General features: G+C 38.0%; 2 protein-coding genes across 3 annotated transcripts; both read right to left on the reverse strand.

The window, feature by feature from the left end:
• Positions 1–4,821: 4,821 nt before the first annotated feature.
• LOC311288864 (uncharacterized protein) lies at positions 4,822–8,486 on the reverse strand. Its single transcript, XM_084406488.1, has 8 exons — positions 7,098–8,486; positions 6,451–6,658; positions 6,277–6,365; positions 6,045–6,149; positions 5,823–5,937; positions 5,655–5,736; positions 5,271–5,456; positions 4,822–5,183 (listed from the first exon to the last, which is right to left on the reverse strand). The coding sequence occupies exons 2-5, from the start codon at positions 6,551–6,553 to the stop codon at positions 5,827–5,829; spliced, it is 408 nt and encodes a 135-aa protein (XP_084262614.1). The 5' UTR covers positions 6,554–6,658; positions 7,098–8,486; the 3' UTR covers positions 4,822–5,183; positions 5,271–5,456; positions 5,655–5,736; positions 5,823–5,826.
• On the reverse strand, positions 8,470–14,457 carry LOC311288862 (uncharacterized protein). Of its 2 annotated transcripts, none has more exons than XM_084406485.1 (8): positions 14,395–14,457; positions 13,642–14,164; positions 11,213–11,399; positions 10,310–10,408; positions 10,161–10,226; positions 9,954–10,037; positions 9,781–9,870; positions 8,470–9,661 (listed from the first exon to the last, which is right to left on the reverse strand). In XM_084406485.1, exons 2-7 carry the CDS (start codon positions 13,946–13,948, stop codon positions 9,807–9,809), a joined length of 807 nt encoding a protein of 268 aa, XP_084262611.1. In that variant the 5' UTR covers positions 13,949–14,164; positions 14,395–14,457; the 3' UTR covers positions 8,470–9,661; positions 9,781–9,806. The 2 variants fall into 2 exon arrangements, with proteins under 2 accessions (XP_084262611.1, XP_084262612.1); XM_084406486.1 differs by having other exon boundaries at positions 13,642–14,055; positions 14,395–14,442.
• Between the last annotated feature and the right edge of the window lie 3,321 nt (positions 14,458–17,778).

The following is a 17,778-nucleotide window of genomic DNA, read 5'->3' on the forward strand; positions in this document are numbered from 1 at the left end:
TGATTAAAATCACCCGCAACAATAAACGCAGCTTCCGGGTGAACGGTCTGTTGTTTACTGATGGCTGCGTGAAGTTCTTTCATAGCAAACTTGGCATCAGCATCCGGGGGAATATAGGCTGCAGTTATAATAGTGGAAGTGAACTCCCGCGGTAGATAAAACGGTCTACATTTAACCATGAGAAACTCAAGGTTAGCTGAACAATGTCTCCCAACAATAGCAGAGTTTGTGCACCAAGCTTTGTTAATGTAAATGCACAATCCACCACCTCTGGTCTTACCGGAGCCATGTAATGTTCTATCCGCCCGGAATGTATGGCGTCCCGCTAGCTCAATAGCGTTGTCCGGTATTCCGCTGTTTAACCATGTTTCCGTGAAAATTAGAACATTACAGTTCAAAAGTCTCTTGCTGTATGTGATGTTGAGTCGAATCTCCTCCATTTTGTTCAACAGCGACCGTACATTGGCAAGGAAAATGCTGGGTAAAGAGAGCCGGTGTGGTGTTAGCTTTAGCTTAGCTCTTAGTCCTCCGCGCTTCCCCCGCCTTTGTTTACGATCTCGCCGGCGCCTGCGAGCACTTCCGCCCGGCCGGGCAGAGTGCATAGCCTCGGGTGATCTGGCGATCTCAGGAAGGAGTCGAAGGTTGTCCATAAAACTGTCGGAAATTCGCAAACCAATATCCAAAAGCTCACCTTGGGTGTACGATGTTAAGGCACAACTGTTCTGGACGAACAGACCCGAAATGAGCAAGAAAAATACTGCTAAATTACAGAATCTGGAGAGACCGCGAGCCTCGCGATGTACTCGCGCCGCCATCTTGGATCTAATCTAATTATGACAGGTTTATACTGGGTTGATAATGAAAATTAAAAATCAAATCCGAATGAGGAAATGAAATTGCATTTGAGCATTTGATTTATAATTTGTGCAGCCATTTTGAGAGTTTGATTTATTATTTAATATTTTGACCATTTGATTTATCATATGAACAGTTGTTTTGAGACTTTGATTTATTATTTGATCTTTTTAAGCATTTTAATTTTAATTTTAATTATGTTAGGAAAAAACTTCCATAATTTGCAGCTCCCTAAATACAATGACAAGCAGTTTTATAGATGAGGCATTCGCGTTTTCCATTTGGACCCACAAACTTGCTTAGTTGCACGCACATATAGAGCAATGTGTTTCCACTTTCAAAGTGTATGGCAATATTTCAGTTTAGACAAACAGTTAAAAGATGAAAGTTTAAAACTTGCCGTTGTCTTGAAGAGGCTTCCAGCACTCTGCTAGTGTGGGAGGGGCAGTGCATGGGCTGCACGTGAACTGCAGTGTCTTCAGCAACACAGAGCTGCCTGCGGACGCCTGTCTGTAAATAATGCCGGGAAAAAACTATCGGCGAACGCAGCAGAAAATTGCACATCATTATTTACAAGAGATTGTTAATCCATCACTCCGATCTAAAGATATACCTCAGACTTTTTTTTGTGTGTAAATTGTAAAAAAACTTTTTATTGGAGAATCACATTTTACAGGAAGTGAAACAGTTCTCCAGTTTCGTTTTATCTTAAACAACTAAAACCTTATACACCCCCCCCCCCCCCCCCCCCCCATATTTTGACAACATTCTGGAAAAACAATCTTTTTCCATTTTGTTTGTTACACAGTAGGCTACATCAAAAAAAGTTTAAGGATCTACACACTGAAAACAAGCACACAACTGCATGCCCACATTTCGACCCCAGTTGGTTAACAGGGCTTTAAACTCACAGTTTCACAATTGTCAGTCAGGCTACTCCGTTCCCACCACATTAAGGTAATTGACCATTGATTTGAATAAACAGGTAATAAAAATAAATAAAAACAAAAATAAAAACAAAAATAAAAAAGGAAACCGAGATTCCTCATAGACTTCTAACACATGAAGTTGCACAGGCGCACCAATGAAGTAGCAGTAGCAGTGATGCTATGTTGTTTTGATGTGACGTTTCAGCTCATAACTGAAACAAGCATGGATTGTGTGTGTGTGTGTGTGTGTGTCTATGAATGTTAGATGGATGAATGGATATTAGATCCAATGAATATTGAATGAATGGATATTGGATCAAGTTTCTCTCTGTGAAAAAGAATGTGTGTAATACTCAAAATAGTTTGTGTGTTTGGGTAGCATGTGTATGCATGTATCCACACATGCACAGGTTCAAGGGCTCGATGTTTGCAAGCACACATGCACTTATGTGTACATACATAATGAACATGCTGAAAATGAGAAAATTGTTACAAAACATTTCAGAAGTATTTTATACCATTTGTGAAAAAAGTCACTAAGTTTCAGTCCAAAATGATAACATTAACTAGTATTTTCGGGGAAAAGAAAATCTTCTCCGGGTCAAAATGACCCTAACACCACATGAGGGTATATACAAAATAAACATATTACAATGGCACAAAATGCTGCGAATGCTCAAGAGAACTTGACTGTGCTTGTTGTTATGACGGCGTGACTCATGTAGACGCGCGCTTTCCGCCACAATGCGCTCGTTTCGCTGAAACTACTGAAATGGCCATGATAACAGTGGAGTGTGATGTGTAAGATGAGAAAGCAGAGGTTAAGTCGTTTGTCATGGTTGTAAACAACAATCTTTGCCAAGCACAAACCGGTGCAGAAGTAATCAATACATTATCGGGGAGGGTCATGCCTTTTTTCTCAATCATTTTGGAGGGTCATAGAAAAATGTATTGCTGGCGAAGGGAGGGTCAAGTCTATTTTCACTATTTGACTATTATCAAAACTCCTCCAGTAGCCCCTTGAATAAAAAAAGAACATTCCCTAATAGGGGTAGGGCTGGGATGGTATGGATTTTTTCTTACCGCGGTTGAAAAGCAAGAAATTCCCGCGGTATTGCGGTAAACCGCTTTAAACCTCAACCCCCCTCCCCACCCTCCCCCAGTTTTTTTTTTTTTTCCTGAGACTTCGCGCTGGAACAACAAACACAAAGTGTGGCGATGATAATCTCAGGTACTGTTTATGTGCTTTATTTAATGTTAAAAGCGTGTAATGTGACTGAATATCATTTAGTGCTCCAGCTTAGCTGTAAAAGCAACAATGGATAATTCACCTCAGATCTTGAAATTAAACAAATGGAAACAAGAACGTTCAAACTGTGAACAAACAAGTGTATTCTTTGACAAAGATTGTTTTAGTAACTCCGTAGCCTATGTATTTGAATAATGTTTAAATGGTGTAATATTTGTGATTTTGATTATGTAGAGTGCTTATCCATTTTCTTGCGAGTGCCATCAAGATTACTCTCTGGTGCTGTGCACTTGCCGCGACTCCACGAGGGTTGACAAACACAGTCTTCACGTGAGAGAATTGTGTTAAATAAGCACGTGCAATTAAAAGCTGAGGTCCTGCTTTTGGGGCTTCAAATTATAGGCTATAAGACATTTGCAATATAATTGGGAGTGCACAGGGTGTTTATTTTGAAATTGACTTTTTTTATTTTTATTATAAGGTGCGGCTTGGACGCGGCGTCCGTCGAAAATAGACTAGGCGCCTATCTTTAGCGAAGCGGCGCGGAGAGATGCTTCTAGAACGCGCCGCGTCGTGGCTGGTGTAAACACAAGCATTGACTAATGTTAGAGTGGGCGCGATCAGCTCCGGTAGCTGCGTCGCAGCCGTAACGCGCCACAGAGTGTAACCCCTTATGGTGAATAGCCTACGAATGGAATGTTATTATGTGTCATGGAACATTGCGCTCCCCATCTTGCGAAAGGTCGGATTTGCTCCATCTTTTGATAAGTTTTGTTTAGAACACCTTGAATCCATGTAAGATACAATGTTATTAGACACAATCCATGTCATTAGACACAACGTGAACACATGTGAAGGCCAGTGTTTATTTATTTTTTTGCGGTGATGACGGTGAAGAGCTCAGACCCGCGGTAGGTGTCACGTGACCGCGGTATTGCGGTAATGCAGTAACCGTCCCAGCCCTAAATAGGGGATATTATTTCAAGTCTTGAAACAGGTTTGTGTTGCCTGACTTTGATGGCACGTATCTTCAGCACAGTTTGCAGTGCAGGCTGCAATATTAATATTACATGTTTTGCCTCGAAACGCATATTTGACAGTGAGTTGACAGTAGTATTAGCTTAAAGTAACACCAAGTAACTTTTGCTCTCGGGGTCCCCCTACAGTTGGGAAACAGTATTGTCTTCGACTACTGTCGTAAAATCTGTCATGGTTACAACAGGGGATACACGTGCATTTGTTGACAAGCCGATACCCCCGAACTCTGCAGAAGGAGTTCTCATGTCTTGGGCAGACTGCCTGCATTGTGTGTGAAATGTCTTCATCCCAGGTTTACCTGTCAACCCTCCCATTTTTTGTTAAAAAGTATGTTTTTTTTTAGTGGCGATTAATCGTGATTAATTAATGAAGTTAATTGGTGCAATCGATAAAAATAAATAAAGAAACATGGCCCATAGGCGCCTGTATATACTGGACGAAGGGGTGTTACGGTTGGCTCGGGCAGGCTGAAACGACATATTTGCTATTGAAGATGACCAGGAGCCAGGGGTAGAGCAAAGGCAAAATAGACACTCAGCCTATCGCCAGTTTGTGCTCTGGCAGCACGGTCACCTTGGGGAGGGCCACAGAGTCGTCATCCCGAGCTGCTGTGTGTGGCGAATCAGAGACACTTTTCCAGACCCAAGGGCACAGTATACAGGTTTCAGGGTTCGCAGGCTCATGTAGACAATAATAATAATAGTTAGAATTTTGCTGTAAATTTGTTTGAAAATAAATACAGATGTTTTTGCAAAACAGGACAAACTTTTATTTTCACACCTTTTGAAGTATTTACACACATATGCATGGTGCGTTACACACACACACACACACACACACACACACACAATTAACTTTGGGGAACACGTTCACCACGAGTAACATGTGCCCTAACAAGCTCTGCTGTTGGGGGTGGCGGTACTGGAGCCAGAAGGCCTAAGCGCCTGGGCTCATCTGGCCTGAGGGTCTGTTTCCTAGGAAGACCACCTCCACTTTGCAGCCTCTTTGCAACGATGGCCCTCTGCAGGTCTGGAATGTAGGAGTAATCCTTTTTCACCTTCAATGTGTAGACACTCCAGAATTTGGACCGCTTGTTGTAGTATCGTCTGTAACTATAAAGAATGTACCAATTGTAGACCTGTCAGAAATACAGTAAAAGATTCCAAAAGAGAATAGCTCAGCAGATGCTAAAAACGTACATCTTGTGTCCATCTCTGTTTCTTGAAGGGAGTCGGCGATTGTGACAGTTGTAGTCTATTTCTGCAAGTAGAGTCCGCGTGCGATACACTGCTGGATTGTAGTCCAGTTTCCTGATAGTTTAGTGATATCGTTTCCCTGCATACATGAGTATGTGATTTTGGAAGTTTTCCAGATCTGATGTAGTCCTGCAGTGTGGGAGAACAAACAAACAATTCAGAGTTATTTCGCTTTGACAATAACTAACATGCTACTAAACATAATAATCTGCAAAAAACTTTTTTTTTTTTTTTATCTAGTTATTGAAATAGGCTATAGTAGCACCACTCAGGATAACTTTCTTGTAAGACACTGGTATTAGTGTACACTACAGGTAATGTACATACCTGAAGTTGATGAACTTCTTCACGTTCTTCAACCAACGCTTGTCCAGGACGATGGCTACTAATGTTTGGTGAGCTGCTGAACCTGTAATCACACATCATCATATTGTGAGAAGGACAAAAGTTCATTCAAAGCAACACGCACTCCTCATGAAAATAAATTAGAATTACCTTGTTATATCCAGGTTTTTTCCTGGGTACCATCGCCCAGTGGTTCATGCTCACACGATCCAGTAGCCCAGGTGTGCTGGTTGCGAACGTGGTGTATAACAGCATGCCACTTCAGCTGCAGGAATAGAAACCAGAAATAGAAATGCGATCTCTCTCACCTTCTGTACACACAGCAAAACAACGGTTTTGTTTACAGCCTCGATTCACTTCCCAAAAACATACCTTAAATTCCTCTACCGAAGAAGCTTGCTTAGCACAATACCAGAAATGGTTTACAATATCCTTGATCCATGGCAAAATTTCAGACTGGTCCTTCATCACACCAGCCTGAAAACAGAATGTGCCAGTGTGAGACAAACCCAACCATAAATATGCTGCTGTTTTCCAGCAAGATATGTAAAAGGTTGAAATCCGGTTACTAACAACTCACTAATCACTCAAAAGCATTGCTTACCCGTCGCAGTTTCTTCCCCAAATTCTTCGCTGCATGCCAAATATCTAGGGAATGATGTAGACCCCATTGCTTGTATTTGCCATCTGGTTCTGCGGAAAAAGAAGCCTTTAGAATAAAAAATATATATATTTATGTGATAATCCACTATTCAAACATTACGGCCAATTTCCTTACTCAGCAAAGCAGAAATTTGAGAGTGGGCATCGGTCACCACTTCCGATATATGGATCTCCGGCAAGAGTGCGTCCATTGTTCGGACGAAACATTCCTTCTCCATAATTACAGTTTCTGTTTGTTTCCCGCTTATCCAGAGAGACAATGTGCACGATGTCTCTAGATTCCTGCTCTATGGTTGTGTAGGTGCAATACTGTGCACAGTGGCCTACAGAATGTAGAGCATGGTGGTCAATATGTCAACTGTGCGAATCATAATATTTCTTTCTGTTTCATACTTCAAAAGGAGCTGTGAAATCCATTTCCAGAGCACGTGTCCAAAGGGGCACAGCTACAATCAGTAAGTAAAATACCAACAATAAAATAAAATAAAAAACACACAAGAAAAGCAATACACTTACTAACTCAATCACTACTACACTAGACCAAAATAACCTACAAATATTATTATTCAACACAAAACTGTTATTTGAAACTCTATAAAGCAATGAGCATTTGGATGACCGAAATTGCTATGCTACTCAAGTCAGAATCAGATTTCTCCCCAGAGTCAGTCACTCCTCCTCATCCTCCTCCAACACACAACGATTGAGTGTAGTACACACATACGCACATGCACACAACGAAAGCAGATAGTCTTTGCTTACCCATTCCAAAACAACAGCAGTTCCCCGAGGCTTCATTTCAACCTGAAATGGTGGTCTTCCTGGGCATTTTACCCCAGTAATTGGGTCACAAAAGGTGCATGCTTTCATAGGAAATTGCAGAAATGAGGTAAGCATCTTTAGGTTGTCAAGGTAGGCGATGCAGGCCTTCTTTCCAACCAGGGTCTCGTTCTTCGTACGTTGCTTAAAACATCGAGATCAAATGAGACATCCAAGATGATATCATCGTGCTAATCATGATCTGGCTTATTGGGTTCTTCGAACACACTTGCCGGTTATGATTAGTGTAGCTGGATTGAGTTATCTGAGATAATTGCGCGTTCATGCGCTGGTTAGAAGGGTATATGTATCGATAGTAGAAACATTGATCAGCAACGCTGCTATTGGCTGCTCAGCGTGGCCAAAGAGCGCGCTCAGTTTTTCTCCTCAGCAGAGCAAGAACTAATAGTCGAAGTTTATTCAGAATTTTAATGTTTAATCAAAACGCCAGGGAACACCTCAAAGTCTGCAAAAGCCAGGAGAGAGGGCTGGCAAAAGTAGCAGACAATTTAAATCCGTTAGAAGTGGCCATGTTAGATGTTTTTATCACTTATTAGCCTATATATTTGTATTTTAATAATTGCATAATTACTTTGTCCATTGTAATGTCAGAGTTAAATAAATGGTTGTCTGTTTATAAAAGCAACCAAGAAAAAGGCTGTGAAAAATGGAAAAGATCTTAGTAGCCTACACTGTAAAATATTTTTTGCTGCATTAAATTAAGGCAGTATAGTCATTTCAGCTTGTATCTGTTCCCAAGAAAGTGGTGGCTGAAATATGTGCAGTAAGTGGACATTTTCTAACTTTCCAAAGGAAAGAAAGTATAAGACTTTGTAATGTCCATTTGTTTCCATTGCACCGGACAGTGAATAAACCCTCTCAGATAACTGTCATATGGAGGAAATAGCCTACCTGCAAGTGCATAAATAACTTTACTTAATTTATACTTGTATGCTTTATGGCTGCAATATAAGTTGCAGGATTCCACATCTACAGAAAGGCCTACAGAAGAGTCTGCACAGACAGAGGAGACATAGGCCTACAGGTGGGCAGTGTAGAGCCAACGTCTCCTTTTTATTTGTTGCATGAGGCATGTGTCTAATATCTCTTGTTGCAGGCACTTGACCACTGGCTTTTCTTTACAAAGAACAATTGAAATAAAACTCAATGAACTAAGCATATTTGTCTTTTAAACATTTAATGAAAAGTTTTTTTTTTGCAATGTTGTGTAATATGGCACATGCAACAATGTCACAGGCCCTGTCAGGTGTGCAACCCTCAGACTTTTCAGACACTGAAATCTTCCCTTTAGTTAGCCAAAGTTCATTTCATTGTGTGCCCTTGTCCTGGCTAGAGCTGCATTGTAACTGGTTTGGGTCAGGGAATGGGGTCATAAAACACCTGTCTGCAGGAACATGTCATAATCACCTATGAAGAAATGCAGTTCTGTTAGGATCAGCATAAGTGTATGTAATACAGTGAGCTTGATATTTAATTGTGGAACTTTTCAAATAATGTGCATAAATGTGAATCTCTGAAAATGCTTAAGTCATGCACAGATCCTGGCCATTTTGCTTTCACATTTGTGATATGGAAGATTTTAGTCAACTGCCTTTTTTAATTTGATATAATATTACTAATCTGGAATATTAAGAATCAAGAATAACTGGGCTGCACATTTACATTGTGAACCCCCTTTTCTGTTCACATAATCCCCTTCATTGAGGCCTTGATGGCAGTCTATGGTCTAGCCTATAGTCTATGGTACCAATCACGTTAGTGAAGCCTGAGTGACATGTACTGTAATCGGCATGGTCCTGATTGCATGATCTTCATAAAAAATTATGATAGCCTAAAAAAAACCCTGCTTTACAACATTGGGTCTTCAGTGGCTTGGAAATGCCACACAAAAACCTAAAACTGTTTTTTAAACCTAAAAGCACCAGGTAAACTCCGAATGACACGACAGACAGCACTTTCCATCAAGTTCTCCGCATCTCCAATAGTGTAAAGGAAAGAGCCACTCGCAAATAATCTTAGGGCAATGCAAACAGTTTGTGCAGTAAAGCCCGACTCCGACCAGTCGAAAATAAATGTGCGTTTCCAACAAATTAATCACGTAAACGATAATCTCACGAGACTGAGCTGCGCTGGACTTCCCGTATCAGCTCCGCTTATGAAGCCAGGATCTAATCCTGTTAACCTGCTCCCGAGCAGGTTTAAGATTGCGCACATGTTGCTATGACAGCAAGTCCAGGATGAGCTTCGAAGAACCAAACAATCCAAGATCATGCCAAAATTGTCAACAATCAAATCCAGCTAACTGAGTTAGCGACGTACAAAGAACGGGCCCCAGGTCATCGTCACTGTCAACATTCAAATGGTCTGGCACATCGGTCATCTGGTCGTCGGTGGGGTTGGGAACAGCTACATCAAGCACGGTCTCGTCCATGGATATTTCTGGAAGCTGCTCAATATTCCCGACCTTCGAAGCTGCACCACCAACTCTGCATAAAAAGGCAAAATATGAATAGGTATTAGATTTTTGGATAACGAACTACTACTACAAGTACAACCCTAAAATATACTGATTGTGCATGAAATGAAGCTAGTGAATATAACATACCGTAGTTGAAGAAAAGGAATACGTTCCTAATCAGAGCTGTCCCCATCCTCACAGAATCTTGGGTATGTCCAGCTCTCATCCATTTCAATACTGTACACAAACACACATAAGCATAAGCGGGAAAGATATATCAATAACACAAAGTGAAAACCCGAGTCATTAGACAGACTTACATGCTGTTCCTGGGGTCATTTGCTGCATCCTCATCCGGAGAGTCATGCTGCCCTTCTTCCTCTACAAGATCCAGAGATTGCATGCTGCAGACAGAGTAAAATAGAGGTAGACAATAATAGTATAGATAAGTAGACAGTGGAAAAAAGAAATTGTGCATTCAGTCCACATTAGTTCAAGCAAACAACAAATCTGCTATAAAACCTCACCTGGTCTCTAATATAGAGCCAACCTCTTCTTCCAGTATTTGTACTCCTTCAATGGGAAATCCACCCCTGAATCAAAATAGATAATAGAAAATGAGAAAAAAATTAAAAGGCTACACAAAAATATGCTGGCCCAGGAAAACATGCAATACCTGTCATGGTCTGACTCCTCTGTAATACTCGAGACCACAGGCTGTGGAGGTTTGCAGGGTACTTTGTGGGGAGTAGATGTTACTACCTGGTTTTGAAAGCTATAGGGAAATAACAGAGAACGTATTTGTCAAATTCAATTTCACTGGAACAACACATACACATTATAATATTGTGACTTGAAGATGGACATGCTAAATCAGATAATGATTTACAAACCTAGGTGCTTGTCCTAGCAGAAGTGAGCTAGTGGCTTGACTATGGCAAAACATTCTGAATGTATATGAATTGACATTCTACAAGACACATGTCTGTGTGGTTACACTCAGCGGTTTAGTCAAGGTGCTAGTGATAAGCAGGAATGTGATAAGCCAAAAATCACATAACAGGGGAATTACTTTGCTGATTATTCAGAACAAGCAACACTTTTGAGTTAGACTTTTGGTGAGGTAGTCATCATGCACTGAACACAACAACCCTACATGTTTGTAGAATCTAACCACACAGAAGTATTGCACAAGAACAACATGAGGGTGGGAATTCGTCCTCAGATAAAAATAGAGACAAGACTAACAATCATCTGAAACAACACAATCAAGTATACATACACCAACTCAAAAGCTATGAACACAATGATAATATTACTAATCTTCCTCCTTTCATACTTTCTACATGTTTAGTAGGCTAAACATTTTAGCTCAAACATTTGCGATTTGCATGTCATCGATTGCAATGCCAAATAAACTAGCATGTTAGCGTTTACTAGCTAACAGATTGATAATTCGCTCCTCTACTAGCATTACTTGATTCATGAAGATAAATGGAGGACCAGACAGCTTCCGTAACATAGCTAGGCAGACAGCAAATTCGAAAAACTAGAGATAGTATGCAAGCAATATACTTACTAGTCCAACAGCATGATGGCCAAGTCAGCATCGGTCGGGCAGCCCTCCTCCTCCTTAAGTTCGCGCCAGCGAGCGAACGCTGGACCAATATTGATCCTCGTCCGCCCTTTTATTTTGTCACTCTCCCTTTTTCTTTTCTTTGTCTCCTCCGATAAAATCTTTGCCTTCTTAGGTTTAGGTTTCGTGCCTGCTTCGGCCATATCGAGAAAAAATAATTGCGATAATTATCGTTAGCGTTTTATCGCCCAGCCCTAGCACAATCTTTTACAGTGTAGCTTAAACAAAACAATTATTTTTTATGAATCCAAACCTGCAGAAAAATCCAGCATTAACCAACATTAGAAATAAAAATCACAATTTTGACACTTGTAAATAAATGGGTCAAAGACGTGACGCCTACATTGTCTGTCCTATTGCATTTTTTCAGGTATGCATAAATAAATACTGTATATTTGTAGTACCTCTCCCATGTATGTGCTCACTTTAACTTTTAAAAAACCTTTAGTTATTTGTAATTTTTTTGTTATTTAAAGCGACTGTCTAACTTCTGTTTTAAAAACGTCTTTGAAATTACTCTAAATTTATTCACATTTATTTTCTGCCCTCTTTGTAATTTCAGCCGGTTTATGTAGCGACCACTCATCATGTGGTGCGACCAATAAAAGCAATCACTGTACTGAATTTTTAAAATAAATATCTTATTTCTGTGGCTGAAATATGAATCACTGATACAGTATGCTTAAGTGAATGATATTTTTAAAACATGTTAATCAGTTTTATGTGATTTACAGGAAAATAAGTCTGTTAACTAGATTTAAGAAGGAAACTCTAAAATTATAGGGAAAAAAATTTGATCATAATTTACAAAAACTCAAAAGAAATGCAAATACTTTGTTTCTAAACACTTTAATTACTAAGAACTTAGAAAAAAGACCTGTTAAACATGTTAAGGAAATTAATTAATTTTAAGATTTTTTAAGGCTATGGCCAATTCATCTAGATGAAGAAAAACTAAAATCACTATAAAAATTTGTATATAAATTTATGTGTACACAACATCATTAAACGTACAGTATGTGATTTTTTTCGCCGCTAGGGGTTGCTAACCTCTTTACAATAACAAAGGCGTAGTTTGATGACGCAACATTTGCTAAGAATTATGGATCTTGTCGTCAACGTCAAGCCGACCGATCTAATAATGGTTATGGATGACTGAATACATCGATGTTTTATCATGACTGTGATATGAAGCAGGTCGACTCTAAGAGACAGCTATCAGCTCCACACGCGACGCGAGTCCCGCGGATATAAAAGGAATATGGACATTTCATTCTACCGAACTACACGCAAGTGCAGAATTACAACTCACAGGTCAGTTTATTAGACAAATTAAACTTGTGAGGTAACGCAGCGCTGTTTCACTTGGTCTAACATTACACTATCACACTAAACTGCATTTAAATGTGTTGAAATTTATGTGTTAATAGTTTGTAACTAGCAGTAAGCTAGATCAACATTAGAATAACATACAAATCATATTCTGACATTTTATCATTGTTGAACTATATAACATTGATTAGTTTTATGTAAATGTGCTCACCTGTTTAATAAAGTACATGTAGAAGCGGTCGAAGTCTCGGACGTGGAGCTCTCGTTTATATACTGTCTATGGACAGCTCTAGGCATCTCGAAAACACCGCGCTGATATTGATTCTCGTTTCAGTTCTCCTTTTTTATCCAAAGTCTGCTTGCCATGGTCCATAATGTTTGAACGAAACAACAACAGCGTGCAAATAGACATTGCGAACTACACAGTTGTCCACGTCAGTCGCCTTGGTTACTATCAGAGGGTTCTGGTTGCTATGGCAGTACGAGCGGAAACCAGTGAAAACGCGGATATGACGCCAATGACGGCGACAAAACGGAAATAAAGAAACGGTCCGTGTCTTCGAATTAAATTACAAATTTCTCCTGGTTTGAAAGTTGTTGGAAACAGTCGGGATAATGTAAGTACACAACTAAAAGAAATATATAACATATAGGCCTAGTGATTTTTGCTATTTTTAAAGCAAATAAGTTACATATTGTACCTTTAATGTTTGAACAATTGCAACAGGTATTATTTTTTTATTCTTTTTTAAATGGCCTGTCAAAAATCCTTATACGTCATTGACCCAAATCAGTTTTTTTAAGTATATATATTTTTTATGAGTAATATAATTTTATCTAAAAAAAAATTATGAAAAATACATTTGTCTAGTCATGTGATCTCAACATGTCTGTCCACACGAGGCAACCCGCACCATGTCAAATAAAACCACTTTAACTTTAATTTAGACCCACTTCGAAAATATATCACTCATTTCTGTAGAGCTGGACATTTTAATAAGGATCAAATGACTGAGATCAGCTTTGAGAATGAAACTGACCTGTTTGTTCCTCAGTTTCTTCTTGTTTCACACTGAATGTTTCTTCAATCTTCAAGTCTTCACTCTCCTCTTTAATAAACGCCATCTTCATGTCTTCACTCTCCTCTTTAATAAACACCATCTTCATGTCTTCACTCTCCTCTTTAATAAACGCCATCTTCATGTCTTCACTCTCCTCTTTAATAAACACCATCTTTATGTCTTCACTCTCCTCTTTAATAAACGCCATCTTCATGTCTTCACTCTCCTCTTTTATAAAAGCCATCTTCATGTCTTCACTCTCCTCTTTAATAAAAGCCATCTTCATGTCTTCACTCTCCTCTTTATAATACTCCCTCCATCTTTATAATAAGAGTGTCACGTGGATCTCAGTTGCTTCACCAGAAGTGTTTCCTGTTTATGAACACTTCGTTCCTATTTAAGATGAGAATAATTAACAAATCTAAACTTAATTAATCTTAATTAAATTAATCAAAACTAAATCTCTTGAGTGCGTCTCAATCTAGTTCAGTAGTTCAGTTCACTGGTGTGAGAGAGAGAGAGAGAGAGAGAGAGAGAGAGAGAGAGAGAGAGAGAGAGAGAGAGAGAGAGAGAGAGAGAGAGAGAGAGAGAGAGAGAGAGACTCAAAACTAACATTAGAAGCTGATTAGTAAAAGTTAGATAAAGCATTAAATTGTTACATTCAATAATCAAACATTCATTTAACCGTTCTTGTTAAAACTATGAAATTGCGTGAATAGTTTGCACACAAACCTTTCTTCTTCAGCCGAATCACAACAGATGCAGCGCAGCCTTATGACGTCATACACACAGACCAAAATAAAAGTCCTCTTCACACGCTGAAATCACAGAAGTGCATTTATAAAACCATTGTTTGCGTGTAAACAGGACTTTTATTCGGCGTTGTATTTCTTGGTGAAATATTTAAATGTTGGTGATGAATGAGGTGATAAAAGTAACTGCCAAGAAAGAGGTTGAACAAAACAATAAATGTTTGCCAGTATAATAAACCTTTTTTTATGTCCACTGACTCAAAAAACAACAACCAAAAAAGCATGCAATACATAGTAGTAGGTAAGTGTGGTGGAAAACTGAATATCATTTTTTTCTCAATGAAAGTTTCTGTCGCTTAGTTTTCTGACATACCTCAGTTCCTCTTATTCTTCAACATGAGCATTGCAATGTTTGAAGCGGATGTCATAAGAGATGTCAGTTTACCAGGACGGCTTTAAAACGAGTGGTTCATTTATAAATCCGCGTGTTCATGCAGAGCTACCTCAGTTTAGTGCTTTGAAAATCTAGTACTATTAAACACATTTAAAGGTGAATCTAGTTTTAAGGGAAAGGGAATCCAACGTGCACTAAAAATAATTTGGATAATAATGTATTCAGGATATATATAATATTGATTCATCCTTTTCTTAACAACAGTTAAAATGTGAAGTTTATCATTTTATAAAACTTTTTGTTTTGAGGATGTTACCATAGACATTTTTTTAGACAATAAAAAATATGAAACCGATAGACTTTTTTTTTTTAAACATGTTGCTACCTAAACATGTAGTTCTAATAAAAGAATTATCTGAAATAATTCGAACGGCTGATTCTATTTCTATAAAATGTTAGTTGCTGCTATTATAGTTGGTAGAATGTCTAAAGTGGACTATTTAAATAAAGTGTTACTGTTTATTTTAGTCTAAACACATTTTTAACAGTCACTTGTCATCACTTGGTGGTGTAGGATGTAATTGATACAATCGTTATCTGAAGGATCATGTTATTTTCAAAATGTGATTTACTCTATTTTGATCACTTCAATTTTTATATCCAAACTATAAACATTTATCCCAGTACATCTGTGACAATATGAATATTTGTTACCCAAATAACAATATTGTTGAAGAGACCGTTTGTGAAGCTGTAAGAACTTACACATCCCCGCCCCCTTTTTTCCTAAGAAGGTTGACCACAAAAATATGATACTGTGTGGTTGAAAAGACTGTGTTTCATAGGCAAGGCAAGTTTATTTATATAGCACATTTCATACACAATGGCAATTCAAAGTGCTTTACATAGAAGAAATTAAAATAAGAAAAGAAATAAGAATAATTAAAACAGTTTAGAAAAATAAAATTAAATACAGTGCAGTACAGTACAAACAGTCGGACGAACATTGGCACAGTGCTCATTCAGTAAATGCATAGCTAAACAGATGTGTTTTGAGTCTGGATTTGAATGTGACTACAGTAGGAGCACATCTGATCTCCTCTGGAAGCTGGTTCCAGCTGCGGCTGGCATAATAGCTAAAAGCAGACTCGCCATGCTTAGAGTGAACCCTTGGTATTTCTAGCTGATATGATCCTAATGATCTGAGTGATCTGTTGGGTTTATATTCAGTGAGCATATCTGCAATGTATTGAGGTCCTAGGCCATTGAATGATTTATATACCAGTAATAATACTTTAAAATCAATCCTAAATCTAACTGGGAGCCAGTGTAAAGACCTGAGGACTGGTGTGAGGTGTTCATATGTTCTGGTTCTGCTCAGAATCCTGGCGGCAGCGTTCTGTATGAGCTGCAACTGTCTTATGGTCTTTTTGGGAAGTCCAGTGAGGAGTCCATTACAGTAATCCACCCTGCTGGTGATGAAAGCATGCACAAGTTTCTCTAAGTCTTGTCTGGAAACAAAGCATCTTATTCTTGCAATATTTTTCAGATGATAGTATGCTGATTTAGTTATTGCTTTGACATGACTACTGAAACTAAGGTCTCTATTAAACTATTAATAGAGACCTTAAATAGGGTAAACATATTACTCATGCACAACTTTCAAAAAACAGTGCTGCCAGTGGTTTACTGTAAAATCAAATGTACTGTGAATCGAAATACAGCGATGCACTGTAAAATAGTCAAATATACTAAATGAAACAAGTTAATATCACTTAAATATTAAGTTCATTGCACTAAGTAGAAAAATAGTTATGTGTGAACTCAATTGATCAGGAGAGTTGAACTGAAGTGTTATTTTATGATTAATTGATTGCTTTATTTATACTTAAATTAAATCAATTTAAAGTAATAATATCATATAAATATTAGTTGTTAAATTTGAATGGTTGGAGCAATTGGTTTTCCCAAATTAAATGTTATCTTCCATGGTATTATTTCGGTAACAGATTTTTTTTTCAACTTTTTATTCATCTGTATTACTGTAAATACATATTAATAAAGGATAACTTCATCATAAAAAGGAAGGCTTAAAAAAATTATTGTTTCATTTAAACACTGTCCATGGATGTGTTTGATCAGTTGGCTATATGTACATTATAGCACATTTGCATAACAAGCAAACATGTCCTTTATTAGACTATACCCTACAAAATGTACCTCTTCATTGCTCAACCATTGTGTGTTTTGCTCTTCATCTTCTATATCACCACCTGATATGTCATCTGGCTGAAGAAAAATGTAAATGACGGTCAGGCTTACAAAAATTTTTAAATAAAATAATTTGTAAACTGTAAAAGGATTGGTAACACTTTACAGAAAGATCTCATTTGTTAACTAACCATGAGCTATACATTTGTTTATTAGTTAATACACATATAATGTGGTTAATTGTTTGTTCAGTGTATTAACTAATCGTAATAAATACAACATTTGATTTTAATAATGTATTAGTAAATGTTGAAATTAACTTTAACTAAGATTAATACCTGCTGTAGAAATATATTGCTCATTCTTAGACATGCCCCCATGGAAGAAAATGTAGAAAAATAACCCCTGAAATTATGACTTCTGGTGAATATTGTGGAGACTAATTGATACATTTAGATAAATATATTTCATACATTATAGCATATTAGCCTATAATACAACTTATTAGGCCTATATATTTATAGAATAGCAAAGTAGGCCTAATCAATATACAAGACTGAACCACATGTGAAATATAAAGGCTATCATGGTCATTTTGCCAACAATGAACCATGGATTTGTTTAGTTTATAATACGTTTTATTTTTAACTTAAACAAATATAAAATATATCATTCAAAACTCATCGGCTTAGACTGCATTTGAAGAAAAATAAACAACAGTTTTCTGTAGCCTTGTGCGAACTTATTCAATAGAATTAG

This window comes from Rutilus rutilus (assembly GCF_951802725.1).
Source record: "Rutilus rutilus genome assembly, chromosome: 4".
Taxonomy (NCBI): domain Eukaryota; kingdom Metazoa; phylum Chordata; class Actinopteri; order Cypriniformes; family Leuciscidae; genus Rutilus; species Rutilus rutilus.